Source organism: Penicillium rubens, assembly GCF_028828025.1.
Source record: "Penicillium rubens strain IBT 27055 chromosome Unknown utg000002l_segment0_segment0, whole genome shotgun sequence".
Taxonomy (NCBI): Eukaryota; Fungi; Ascomycota; class Eurotiomycetes; order Eurotiales; family Aspergillaceae; genus Penicillium; species Penicillium rubens.
The window spans coordinates 5,693,387-5,706,962 of record NW_026890600.1 but is presented as its reverse complement, the minus strand read 5'-3'; the positions used below and the strand labels follow the sequence as shown (position 1 = coordinate 5,706,962).

The following is a 13,576-nucleotide window of genomic DNA, read 5'->3' as shown; positions in this document are numbered from 1 at the left end:
TATAGTTGCTTCGAGCTCATTCCTATCATTGATAAATATGTGCTGAACTTGTGCCCCCGGGTAGAGATGTGCCGCGCTGTCCTTGCCTGATAGATAAGGACTTCGTGTTAAATCAGTCTGCTGCTGCAGACCCCTAAGAACATCTTTCGTAGAGCCAAAGATATCGTGGCGTAGCAGTCGGAACGTTGAATCAATATATCTTTGTAAAGGGTCGGCGAGAAAGTGCGGTTGTAGGAAATTGGTAGAGGGTAGATATTCTGGATTGATGTTGACAATCTCTCTAAGAGTAGGAAGAATCAGAATTTCGGATATATCTGCGAGGTCGTTGTCGTGTCTCCCGCCAGGTGTTTGTATATCCATTGGAAAAGACGACAGGACTGGCCTAGTCCTCTAGGGATCTCCCTCATGCACCCTGGGTGTAACAAGGTTGCGGCTTGCGCTAGTTACCAGGCTCTGTATGACTTCTATTCTGCTCTGAAGTCCGTCGAGGTCGGCTTTCGAGCATTCTTCCGTTATTTTAGAGGCTAGTTCGCGGGCTAGGTTGAGTAGTACGGGGAGTTCATCGTGAAATCGAGCGCGTCGGACCCTTGACAAGAGCTGGTAAAGGGCATTTAACAGTAATTTCACTGTGTCTAGTGAAATAACCGAGGTAAATTCGCTGGTTTCTTTACCTCTGCCCATGAGGCTCTGGCAGACATCACTCAGATATCTGATCGCTCGATCTCCATTTGTGCCACCGAAGGATGTGTATAGAGTGCTAACATATGACTCGATAGAAAGACAGTCCAAGAGAGAATGATGGGTAATGACTTCGAGGAACGGCTTATCATAAGCTGGAATAATTCCCTTAGAATTGTGCGCCTCCGTAGTTGCCAGGATAAAATCATATCCATGAAGCTCGTTATTCACAAGATCTTTGGCGAGGAACTGATGATTCTCTCTACTATCGCTTTCTAGAATTTCGAGAGCCCCGTTCTAGAATTGAAGGAGCTCCTCTTGTTTCATCAGAGAATACATAGATCTTGATATCCCGTTTCTTAGGAACCTCTTCTAGTCGAAGTATTGATTCCGAGCGTCTAGATCATGGGTTGTGGGATGGTATGCAGCCGGGTTTGATCTGAAGTCGGAAGCCTTATTCATATCGTGCGAGAATCTGCACCTCTCACCGTAGTGGCACGTGCCACGTCGAAAGTGCACACAGAATGTTTCCGACTGATTGCGCTTTCTGAAGCTGTTGGGTCCTCCTCGGTTGCTCGTATTGCCCCGAGATCGCTAATTTCCGCGGTGAGTCATCGTGAAAGGAGACAGCTGTAGAATTTGTAGCTCTCGTGATCCTTAAAGCAGTAAAAGTATTTCTAACGCGGAAGGTTGTACGGATGGATGGGTGGATGTGATTGTCCGGAGAAGGGAAAGATAATTTTGGATACGCCAGGCAGGTATCCTCTTTGATAAGAGGGACGTAAGTAAGACTGCCTTGTACTTTGTAAATCTGATATCTCCTAACGTCTTGTAGGACAACTCATACCTGCATAACCCCTCTTTTCAACATCTCTTTACGGGGGGGGGAGGGGGAGGATCCAATATTTGCCTTTTATCTCCGCTCGCTTTTTTGGTTCAAATGTGAAGGAGGGTTGGATGGACATAGATAAATTCGGTCCTCCTTCCAATCCTTAAAGTACAGTCACCGTAGCAAGACGAGTATTTTAATTGTATCACTCGGTCCTTCCGTCCTCTAATAAAAGCCGTTTGCTTCGAAGGATAACTTGCGTTATGATCTCGCTGTGAGGATGGTGCATAACGAAGCTAGTAGTCAGCGAAAACTCTTTCTATAGAGAGAATAGGCTTACCTATCTCGTTGTCAGTCTGTCTGCGTAACACGCTACTGTATACTCTAGGCTTTGGGGGGTTGGATATCATGCAGTAATTATCCAACGGACCTTATCGATAAGTAAAGACGTACCTGCTCTATCCCTTGCCAGGAAAAGGCTTGCTTGCTTAATGCTGATGGTCCCTGATTGAGCTATCAGGTCTCAATATATATCGGCTATTACGGGGATGATTGGCTCTTAAATGTTGCATAAGATGCCTAGTGGAGGCGGGCGACGTCTTACTATCTAGAACTGCGAACTCCAAACCGCGAACTCTAAACCGCGAACTCTAAACCGTGAAACTTCAAATCGCGGACACTCCCACCCTTGCTTAACTCTCTAGGTTAGCCGGCGATCTAATCCTGTAGTTGGTAGCGCTATAGACGTTTAGCTAGCGACTCTCCCACGAACCCCACTTTCAGGCCATTTTTGGAACGAGTCAGCGGGGTCGCCTTCCATTCCGGCTCGCCCTAATCTCCAGGGTAAAGGGCAAGACCGCGGGGCTACTAATGACGTAGTGACGCCTTAACGGTCTAGACTCCGTATCTAGCCGATGATTGGTTTATATGAAGATGACTAGACGTGCTGTTGTGACGTAACTAACCGTAATGGGCTGAGCTTACCATACCAATACCACGCCCTATCTCACCCCTAGACCTGTCCGAGTTCGATGCGTTGTGAGAAGGGTTACCAGAGCCTTATCTATAAGGGAATTAAGATCCTTTCTATCTAGTGGCAAGAATCCATCATCCTCACGACTTTGTGGCTTGACGTGGGGATGTCGGTAGGTGGTATTCAATATATTACGAGTAAAGATACAAGGTGGTCTTGTCCCAGGGCGGGCTCTGTCAGAAGAAAGCAAGCCTGCTTGGGGCGCTTCTCCAAGGTGGAGCGAGGAGTAGCCAGGAACCAATCACATATTGGCTCCTCTGATCCGTTGTTACTCCCCCACTTTCGTTTTTAAACGGTACTTCGTGCGTTTTTTCCCAGCTCGCTACCAATCGCTCCTTGAAGTAATTGTATCTATTTTATGATGTCCCTCCACTATGCCGTTGTTTATCACAGTACGACTACTAGAGAATTATTAGTTATAGTAACCACATTGCCGCTGTGCTCATGGGAATTGGAGGTACACTGGCCTTGGGAATGGTGTTGGTTGTTATTTATGATTTTCGACTGAGCTGGACCAATGTCAAGCTGCTGCGCGCAGAGCGGGATTAACACTCCTTGTCCTTGAACGGCCGATTTGCCTAGAGCTCCCCATTCCTCCTGGGATACTATAGTGAGTGATAGGATCTACTACACGAACGCGGTAAGGCAGGACTAATTGATTCATCTTCTATTTGTAGATAACTGAAAGGAGTTCGACCAAGCAAAATCAAACGCATAAATAGCGCAGGCCTGGTTGAACTCTAACTCTCCAAGCCAAAATCAGACTTGATATTCATCTGAACAAAACGGCGCAATCTTCGACCTGTCTATCCATGTTAATCTACGATCTCTGTCGTTGAATTGTGAATTCCGATCATTGTTCGAACATCATCGGGGGAGGGACGCGCTGGTAGCTGATTATGGGTCAGGAAATAGCTGATAGCATGTTCTAAGTTGCTATAGAGACTGATAACATCAGGCCGAGTTACGGAAACATGGAACATCAAAGCCTTTACCTGTATCTCGGTGAACTGGCCATTTTCTCTGTATGATATTAGCCAGGGAATTTCGAACTTTATAGAAGCACGTATATTATCCTTCCACAGTCTTGGCCAATAAGCAACGTCATACTTAGATTTTGTGACACCGACCATTTTTTACCAACTTGCTTGTATCGAAAGATAGTATCGCGAACATGTGACTTTCTGGGAATAGGAAGGCGTCGGTCTCCAGGATTTGTAATGGCTGCCTCGATGTAGTTAAGAACATGGGTAGTGAACTTTCTCGGTCCGAGATTGAGACGCCTATTCTTTTCCTCATTACAGATGGTCTCATAGAGCATGCTGACTTGGACTTTTGCGAGTCGAATCCTCATATAGTTTTCTGCGTTTGGGTTGCCCTTCTCCTTGATACGTTGGCAGATTCCGGCGATCCTGTGTCTCGTAGAAGAGCCTGGTGAGACGCCAAAGCCCACGAAACTCCACAATCGTTCAGTTTGCCAGTGATTTACAGTACCGACCGCTTTCGCCTTCCATGTCGAGCAACACATAAATGCTCTTTCAAACCCTAATCACATGCTACGCTAGTCCATCTTCGGTTGGTCTTGTATTTTAAGATCCGTCATAAAAACGAATCGTATAGCTTAATACAAATAGAATACAAACCAGTGTTTCAGTGTATGTAATTTTACAAACCTAAACATACCAAGCCCATGATCAAATAAGCCAAACTTAGTCTAAGCCTAGTTCATCCCACGATTTTCTCTTTCTTCGACGCTAATCATGTGATATGATGCCATTAGAGGGAAGCTTGTAGTTGAGACAGCGTTGAATAATAATGTAGCTGAGTTACAGAACTTTGGGTAGGCTCATCGTATCTATCCTGCATCCTTATTTCTAAAAATACATATATTCAGGTTTCGATTTTACGGTGATGCTATCGTTATAATGATTACTCACTAAAGACTTGCTCAGTGTTACAGTAAGATGACGATTCTTTCAAGGCACATGGTGGATATAAAGTCATTTAACTCTCATTATTTGAACCATTTGGTAAGCTTGTCTTTAGCCCGCCGTGCCCGGTTAGGATTAAGACGTGCGGCCTTATGACCGTCGCGCACTTCTCTGTATATCTCTGCCTCTTTCAGCTTTCCCTGATATTTGTAGAGATTGCCAAGGTTTTTTACCGTGGTGAGGGTCCACGTATGATCTGGACTGAAGGCCTTCTCAAAACCGGCCAGTGCTCGCCGGTACATCTCCTCGGCCTCTTTCAGCTTTCCTTGACCAGAGTAAAGAAGACCAAGATTATTCACCGTAGTGAGAGTAGACGTATGGTCTGCTCCGAATGCTTTCTCGAACCCAGCTAGCGCCCGCTGGTGCATTTGCTCCGCCTGGTCCAATTTGCCTTGCAACCGATATAGAACCCCGAAATTGTTGATAATCTCGAGGGTCGACGTGTGGTCCGGTCCAAGCGCTTTCTCGTTCCCAACTAACGCCCGTTGGTGCATCTGCTCCGCCTGGTCCAGCTTGCCTTGTAACCGATATAGAACCCCGAGATTGTCGACAGATTCGAGAGTCGATGTGTGGTCCGGTCCGAGCGCTTTCTCCTTCCCAATTAGCGCCCGTTGGTGCATTTGTTCCGCCTGGTCCAATTTGCTTTGCAACCGATATAGAACCCCAAGATTGTTGACAATCTGGAGGGTCGACGTGTGGTCCGGTCCGAGCGCTTTCTCCTTCCCAGCTAGCGCCCGCTGGTACATCTGCTCCGCCTGGTCTAGTTTGCTTTGGGCCCGATACAGCATCCCGAGTTTGTGGATAGTGTTAAGGGTCAACGTTTGGTCCGGTCCGAGCGCTCTCTCGTACCCAGTTAGCGTCCGCTGGTACATCTGCTCCCCAGCAAGAAGAAGTACTTGGAGTCGAAGTAGGTCGGCAATCAGTGAAGCTTGGCCGAGTCGATGAGGCGTAATGTCATATATAACGTCGTTCTGGCATAGGCGTTGTTGTACTAGCCGCGTGGCATGAGCAGCCAAGGGAGAGTAAGAGAGCTTTGCAAAATCATTCTTGTCGTTATCGTTTACAGACGCAGAAATGCAGTCAAAGGCATACCAGTAATCCCTTGCGTCGATATCCTTATTGAGTGCTGCCAATGTCCAGTCGTGCACGCAGTTATGCATACTCCATGACGCAGATGTCTGTTGAGTATCCAGGAAATAATATTCGGCCAGGACTCCCATCACTCCATCGAAGTTCACGTCATCTGTGATCACTTCACTAAGCCACTCAGGAGAACTATCCGTAAGTCCAGCATGGAAAAGCTCGTACCAAAGACTCTGGTTATCGAAATATGCCAGTAACTTCAATATTTTCGCCGCCTTCGGGGCTTCATTTTTTAAACGAGAGTATGATATATCCCATGTCGTGTAGAGTGTGCGCTCCTCATACTCGTTGAGTCTGGTAGGCCGTCGGGGATCAATGTTCCATCGTTTCTCGTATTCTTGAAGGTAGCGTTCGCAGTCAATCGTACTATGCTGAAGATATGTCCCGGCGGTGGCCAAAGCGAGAGGAAGACCCGCGAGTCGTTCTGCGAGGCGCGACACGCTAATCTAACTTCAGCTCTTCCCCTGTTAATCCCTGTTGGGCTGTATTGTATTCATCGGTAACCACAATGAGTCACTGTTATAATTGTGACTAAGCACTCACCGACAGTCGGTCCCCTCCTGTCAGTGAGCCAATGCCTGTTTACAAACCAATGCCTATTTACAAAAAATTCGACCATTCAATTTCAAAACTAATTACCTCCCAACATATCATCTGGATCTACCCATTTAAATAGCTCACTATTTTCATCAATATAATCTCTCTCTCCTGATGCCTCTTCTTTTTCTTTAAGCGCTTGTTGAGCCCGATACCAATAGTCTCGAATTCTTGCGTTTCCGATCTCACGACGGATCTCGACTCTGTTTTCGTTTGCAGCACGTCGATGAACTCTGATATTGCCTGCAATTGATGATAATGGGGATTTTGAAGCCCCTTTTACAATGCGCCGTGATTTCTTTACCGGAATTTTGTGTTTTTGCATCCTTTTGATCGTTTGTTTTGTAAGGTTCAGATCTTAGAGCGCCTGTTTACCTCCACGAATAGCACGTTTCACATACTTTTGAATCTTCGAAAGGTCCGGTTGATCATTTTTGAATATTGTTTCGACTTTATCCTCGATTTTTGACCATCTATAAGGTGTGTTTGGTGGTAAATTCGTCTGTGAACTTGGGATTTCCGCGTCTGGGGAGGGTGTATGACCATAAATTTCGAGTATTGGTTTATCTTCCCAACCAGGATCAATTTGATCGGGAACAATTTTTGGATCCCAAGGCCAGATACTAGTATCCGCAAATGCCGATTTGATAGTTTGCGATTTGAATGTGTCTTTGCGGACTGTTTTGATCATTTGAAAAAAATGTCGTTTATTATTGACATCGCCACCCCAACGTAAGATTTCATTATTTTTCCGCCGAAAACGCTACTTAAGAACTACGAATGGTTTACCGTTAAGAGGCTGACATCGATATATCATTTTTAGAATAAACCAATAAGGAATAATATTGAAACTTTGGCAGATATGCTCAAATTCCGGGGTTCTATGAGATCCATGATTATCCATAATCAGAACTCTAGGTCTGCCTCTGGTAACTCGCTTTTTCGTAACGAAATGGAAGTCTAATAACCATTGAATCGCAGTTGTATCGTCTGTCCAGCCTTTAGAAGTTGGCTTAATAACCCGGTAATTGGCTATATTATCATCATCTTCGAACCAGTCTTCCATATGCTCAGAACCACGAATCAAGAACCAAGGATGCATAACCCAGCCATCGGCCGAAATACATTCAATGCCGGTAATATTCTGACCGATTCCACTAGTTCCGATAGTCTCATTTTGACGGGTAGATACGACATTTTCCTTTGTTCCAATGCCTAGCTGAAAACCAGTTTCATCCCAGTTATATAGTTCATTGGCCTGAATTTTGTTTTTCTTGAGAAATTCACCAAGAACCTGATACCAATGAATTAATTGACCATGAGATTCAGCCTCGATTCTTGCTTTTTCTATAGGCTTTTGGGTTCGGAGCGTAATATAGGGTGGTAAACGCTGGATAAATTGATATCTGTACATTTTGCTAACTCGCCGGTCGGCACCGCAATATTGTAAAATACGATTTGCAGCATCCTCAATGTCAAGAGCAGTAGGTGGTGTATAGACCGAATTAAGGTGCTCGATCCAATGAATCAATGACTTCTCTTGCGAGTCATTCAATGCTTTGTTGGTGGCTTGACGCCCTTTTCCATTTGACCGACCGTCATTCCGGCACCGAAGCTTCGACTTTGACACACCAAAATGGGAGGCTGCAGATCTAATACTCTTAAATTGACCTGATTTATAGGCATAAAGGGCATTTGAGAGCAAAGTCTCTTCTTTTTCGGCAGAAATCGGCATTGTTTTGGTTGAGAAAATTGATTTTGAAATTGAATGGTCGAATTTTTTGTAAATAGGCATTGGTTTGTAAACAGGCATTGGCTCACTGACAGGAGGGGACCGACTGTCGGTGAGTGCTTAGTCACAATTAGTACCGTAATTTTTCGTAGAAACCGAGGAATCTCCAGTGCAAACAGATCAAACAATGCTAACAATCTGGCTGGATCTTCTTCCATTCTCGCATTTCGTGCTTGTCGCGCAGCCTTCGCCCACACTCTTTTGCATATAAAACAAGGCTGTAGTGACGCCATAGAGCATTTTCCTGGTATGCAATTTTCTCTATAGCTCTGACTTCTGCTATCCACCCTGATTCTCATTCTTTACCAAGTCATAAGGAAACCCGGTACTTGGGGAAGCTGACATAGACCCTCCCAGAACTGCCATCGTACTGTAGCTATGCCACAGAGCCCACATAATGACGACTTCATCTCCCACCCCGAAGATCTAAGGACATATTAATTACGGCTTGCAGCTAGTGCCTTGCTGTGTACTTTTGAATCCTTCTAAATTTAGGCATCTTAGTCATCTTTGTCACGTGTCTGACTGGCTCGCTTTCATTTAAAGGACGAATTCGCCAGCTTTTGTGAAAAAATTCCACCAACAACAAAATCCATATTGTCAACGAACAACCTTCGTTATATTTCAAGTTTTGAGAAAATGGATTCGTCAAGCGAATTTAAGCATCGTCAGCAACAGCTCTTAATGAACGCCCAAAACTCAGCTACCGAAGCCCCTTTGCAAAAGATCTATGCACTATTCAATCTCCCATATCCTACCATAGATCCGGGAACAGAATTTAGAATCCTGAAACTTTGGTCACGGAATAAATCTCGACGAGAAATCAGGGATTTTGAAAAAGAGTGGCAAGAAAGCACAGACAGGGCCGGCGTTGAATACCGCTACGAATACTGGAATCGGGAACTTGAGTACCTCCGAATTATTGCTACAAATGAAGGACTTGAAGCTGAATTGAAAGAAACACCATGGCTCCGTACGTAAAAATACATTTATTACTTGAAATTTACCACTCACGCTTGCTTTACAGATCCAGATTTGAGACGCATGGGATTCTAGCGGTTGAGTCGCGTTGATGATTTTAAACGCTGACCAGTACTTTCTTTATCGATTACAGTCATGTTCGAAATTAGCTTTAACTCCACACTCTCTCGCCCTGTCTCATGTGCCCCACTTAGATTGCACTAGTCCATTTTAGAATGACGCTCCGCTCAAATCATATCTACCAACGTGAATTTGTTGAGTCGCGCCAATTTACGGCAACGCTGAATGCGATAGCGGTCGCCACTATAGCGAAATGCGCTGATACATGAGGTTTTGAGCTAGTGATCATTTCTATCGTAGTGCCCGTATCACCTTCCATGTTGAAAATATCCAGACGCTCTTCTAGAACCTATTGCTATGTTTGCAGGGTTTGCATGGAATCTTCCAGCCTGGAAGATCAGGGTAAATGACTGTATATTTCATACTTGTATTTTAGGATTGTGGTGGTTAGCAACAAAACGGATTAATTACATACTACCCATATCTGGCATAGCGGATCACATGATTAGGGTTTGAAACAGCTTCTCTATATATTCGACATGGAAGGCGAAAGCGGTCGCTACTGTACTTGACTTTCCAAGTGGGCCAAGTCCTGGGGGAAAGGACGGTCACCTAGTTCCATGGCTCGTTGAAGTTTGTTTGGACTCAAATCCGGAAACAATAGTATCATGTTTTGAGCATGGTGCATGGGTATGACTCCAGGGGCCTGGACATGTTGCAAGGCTTCAAGCGAAAGAGAAGGATTAGCGTATTGATTTTCCTCGGTCGGATTGTCAACCATATGTGGACTTAAAGATTGCTCAGCAGTTTGGGAGATGAAGATCGCTGACTCTGCCAGTGGTGGTCCCATGCCAATGCCATCCACATTTTCGGACGTATTATGTAGGGTGGAGCCCTCTAAGCCAGATGCCGGTGGCAGTGTATAATCGAATGTGCGGGTATTGGCACATCTAACAACTGGGAGGGATCGAGATCCGCCGGAGTGGAGAAATCAGAGCCCAAGGTATTGGTTCCTATATCTGGACTGGGAACGGACTGGGGGGTTAGATACGAGTATGTTTCCAGAGGCTGTGGTTTTGGCGGATTAATCTCCGAGTTCGAAGGTACGGGCGAGATACCGAGATCGTGGGTGAACTCACTGAATATTTTTGTTATAGTATGAACAGCCCTCACCTAAATGGCTTTCGTATTCCTATGAACTAAACACCAGATCAAACCTAAGGCTTTTCAAGCCCCTGGCATACATCTGCTACTACACCAACTAAAAAGCAAAAAAAAGAAAAGGTCATTGCAAGACAAGGGTTCTGTGTAGAGATTACAGCCATTACTTGGGCTCTATGATGAGTAATTGCGCTGAATTAGCCCCCCCCCCCCCCCCCCCCCCCCCCGGGCTGCTTGGAGTCGCTATTACTGCGCACTCTGTAATACAGCACAGCAGCATGAATAGGGCTTTGCCTGGCCTTACGCAGCTCAAAATTGGAAGTTTCAGGAGGGCACAAATTCATATTGGTAGTTGGAGGCGGTTCCTATATCAAAGGAAGGCATTGCATTTTTGAGGGCGCCAGAAAACACCGTTTACTCTTGACGTTGTCTAGGTTTCAACGGGAAGGTACTATAGGCATTCCTGAATGAATTTCACCAGCCCGTGTTACTGTTTTATGTAGGTCACATAAACGTACGCATCAGATACAAACGCGTTTTCTTTTTAACAGTGTGAATATTATTCTGAAAAGGAAATCCGCCCCAACCTTAGTTTTGAACGGTGTTTGCGGGGACTAAACTGAGTGTTAGACCGCGGACGACCGCACATAGTTAAGGGATTGCTAATCCTATACGAGTAGTATACCTTTCTCAATCGGCCTTTTCTGGCCATGCTCTATCATTAGCAGGGCTATAAAGAGACGTTGATTTCCTGACTTAGATAGTAGCGTCTTTACTAACACGACCAACAATGGAGGGACCTAGCAAATTGCCTGAAATGGAAGACGGATATGGAGAGGTACCACCGAGCGCACAAGCAAGTTCGGCCGAGAATACCTCGGTGTCTGGCTATGAAGTCTCGCAGCCGGTAAGATAGACATATGGCTATAGAGGACCCCGCTGACCAATCACACGTAGAATCACGACACCACGAGGAATAATCTGTCTGTGGAGCCCTTCCAACCCGTACTTGAGATATTGAAACAGCTTGAAGAAGAAGACACCGAGCTTGCATTTCAGGCTGCACGCCTGGTAGGGTACTACCGGTGTTTGTGGGAGTCTTGCGTTTCCAAATACACAGATAGCAAGCAGCTTGAAGAAGCAAACGAAAAGCTGCGGGCCGGAAATATTCAGCTATGCAACGAAGGAAGCCACTTGAAGCTTCGCTAAGATAAGCAGGTAGCTCGCTTATATTCCATTGAAAATGCATTAGATGAAGTTCGGGGAAACCTTATTGGTGTACTCAAAGTTTGGAACGATCGATCGGCCGGTAACTTGGCCATTTTGCTAGGAGATGGGTTTCCTAGACATTAGTCTTTGCTGTTAGGCTTGAACATATTAAAGCCGTTTCGGAGCCGTATTACCATAATGTTACAATTCCGGTGTACGACGATAGCAAGCCTATGATAACCCACTAATGAAGCCCTTGACCCTATGTCCCTAGAATTCGTTGCCTACCACGTGGGTTGAACAAACCAAATGCTCGCCCACTGGACTTCTAGCACTTCGTACCGCGTAAAACGATATGACCATCCAGACTATAAGGATGAGTAGTTAGAGCTGTAAAAGTTAGAAAGGGCAGTAAATTATGATCTTTGCCACCGAGAAGGTGAGGATTTACCTCCAGCGATAGCAGCTAACAGGACAGAACAACCCCTAAGACTGCAATTAGAAGAAGGACAGCTGCCACTCTAACTGTGTAATATAAAGCGTAACGTAGTTGCGCTCGAGTCCTGGCATGGGTTATTGTATACCCGTCTACCTACCACAAGAGAGAACCTAAGCCCAGATGATCTAAAAAGAGAAGGAAGAGTACGACGACTCGTAGTGGGCGATTAAAGTAAGTACCAACTACCGTGGCCGTAATCTTTGTTAGGCACGAGAAAAGCGCAAATAGCGGAAAACAGATCATCAACTGATATGGCGCACTAGGGAGGCTTCGTAAGAAAATGCTTATTCGGAGATACTGATGTCTAGTGGTTAACGTAAAACCGAGAAACAACGTGATAGCACGTACCACGAGTATAGAGGGAAATAAACTAGTTACCCCTAATATCACTTCTCTCCCTATCTCATATTTTCTGCTCCAGCTCAGTCCCATATGCACTGCTAGTAGAACGATCTTCGGCGCAAACACGGCAAGGTCGAGTTTCTAGTGTAATGAGGTTTTCTGAACTGCTCGACGAGACCACACGAGAAGGACACAGCTAGCTAGTAGTAACGCCGTGGCTAGCAGTGCATGTAATGTAGTTGGAATCTACATGACTGTCTTGTGGTTGAGGTGCAAGAACAAAGGGGACTTCAGCTGACTTTATACCCGGATTGTCAGCTACGGTGCTTACTAGATTTGCTCTGTGCTGTGGGTTCTAACGTCATGAAGTCAGCTATCTTGCGTTACCTAAAGAAAATGGCCTAAGTCCAATAAGTCTGTTATATGCTCTCTATTCGTCTCCCTAGACGACATTGTCTCTCCCAGGAACCACCGAGTCCCTAGGAGCCTGATACAAGCTCCTAGGAACCGAATAAATGTTCCCAGGAGCGCCACAGGCAATTCCAGGAGCCCCTAAGCCCCCGGGAACTTAGAATTGGGTCCCAGGAGCGAAGGGCTAGTAAATGACTATATAGAATCTGTTAGGCAGTGCTCCGTGCTCGAGTTCAGCAATGAACTATCCATGACGGGGCAATCTATAAAGCCATGACTACACCCCATCTACTGAACCATTATTACTCTATATTGCCATAACCAGCCGTGGAAAGCATATCTCTTATCGAATCAGCGGCTACCTCTGTTCCGTTCCGAAATAGAACAAACCACCAACACAATCATGGTATGATAGTCGTTACTTCCAAGAAGCTATACTTATTCATCAAGGCTTACGGAGACTAATAATAAGATACAGACTATCAAGTTACTCGCCACTATCCTGGACTTGCCGACCGAGATTCTTTAGGTCATAGCCGACACCCTAAGGGGAAACGAAATTTCTACTCTTACCTGAACCAGCCGAATACTCTATTTAAAGCTACGGTTGGTCTTGATCAAATACAACATCAAGCACCAGAATAGTTCTGCACTTCACTAGGCTACTAAAGCCAACCGTACCGACTTTGCAAAAACCTTACTCTCCTACCGAGCCAACGTTAACGCATTGGTTGATGATTACTCCCCTTTGATGACAGCCGTGCAATATGGGTCCGGGTCGACATTTAAGCTCTTCCTGAAGAATCAAAAGACAGAAGTCAACCTGAGGAATAAGGCTGGAAAGAGTGTT

General features: G+C 45.3%; 3 protein-coding genes across 3 annotated transcripts; 1 reads left to right on the top strand and 2 right to left on the bottom strand.

Moving 5' to 3' along the window:
• Nucleotides 1-390: 390 nt before the first annotated feature.
• On the bottom strand, nt 391-1,306 carry N7525_004644 (uncharacterized protein; the record flags this gene model as incomplete). The annotated part of the gene is made up of 3 exons (XM_061213103.1): nt 391-975; nt 1,016-1,076; nt 1,167-1,306. Coding segments are annotated over 3 exons (786 nt in total), but the record flags the coding sequence as incomplete, so codon positions are not given.
• A 3,248-nt stretch (nt 1,307-4,554) lies between these two features.
• On the bottom strand, nt 4,555-7,088 carry N7525_004643 (uncharacterized protein; the record flags this gene model as incomplete). Its single annotated transcript, XM_061213102.1, has 2 exons — nt 4,555-6,098; nt 7,061-7,088. 2 exons carry the CDS (start codon nt 7,086-7,088, stop codon nt 4,555-4,557), a joined length of 1,572 nt encoding a protein of 523 aa, XP_061070123.1.
• Nucleotides 7,089-11,055: 3,967 nt separating this feature from the next.
• Nucleotides 11,056-11,474, top strand: N7525_004642 (uncharacterized protein; the record flags this gene model as incomplete). Its single annotated transcript, XM_061213101.1, has 2 exons — nt 11,056-11,172; nt 11,223-11,474. 2 exons carry the CDS (start codon nt 11,056-11,058, stop codon nt 11,472-11,474), a joined length of 369 nt encoding a protein of 122 aa, XP_061070122.1.
• Nucleotides 11,475-13,576: the final 2,102 nt, after the last annotated feature.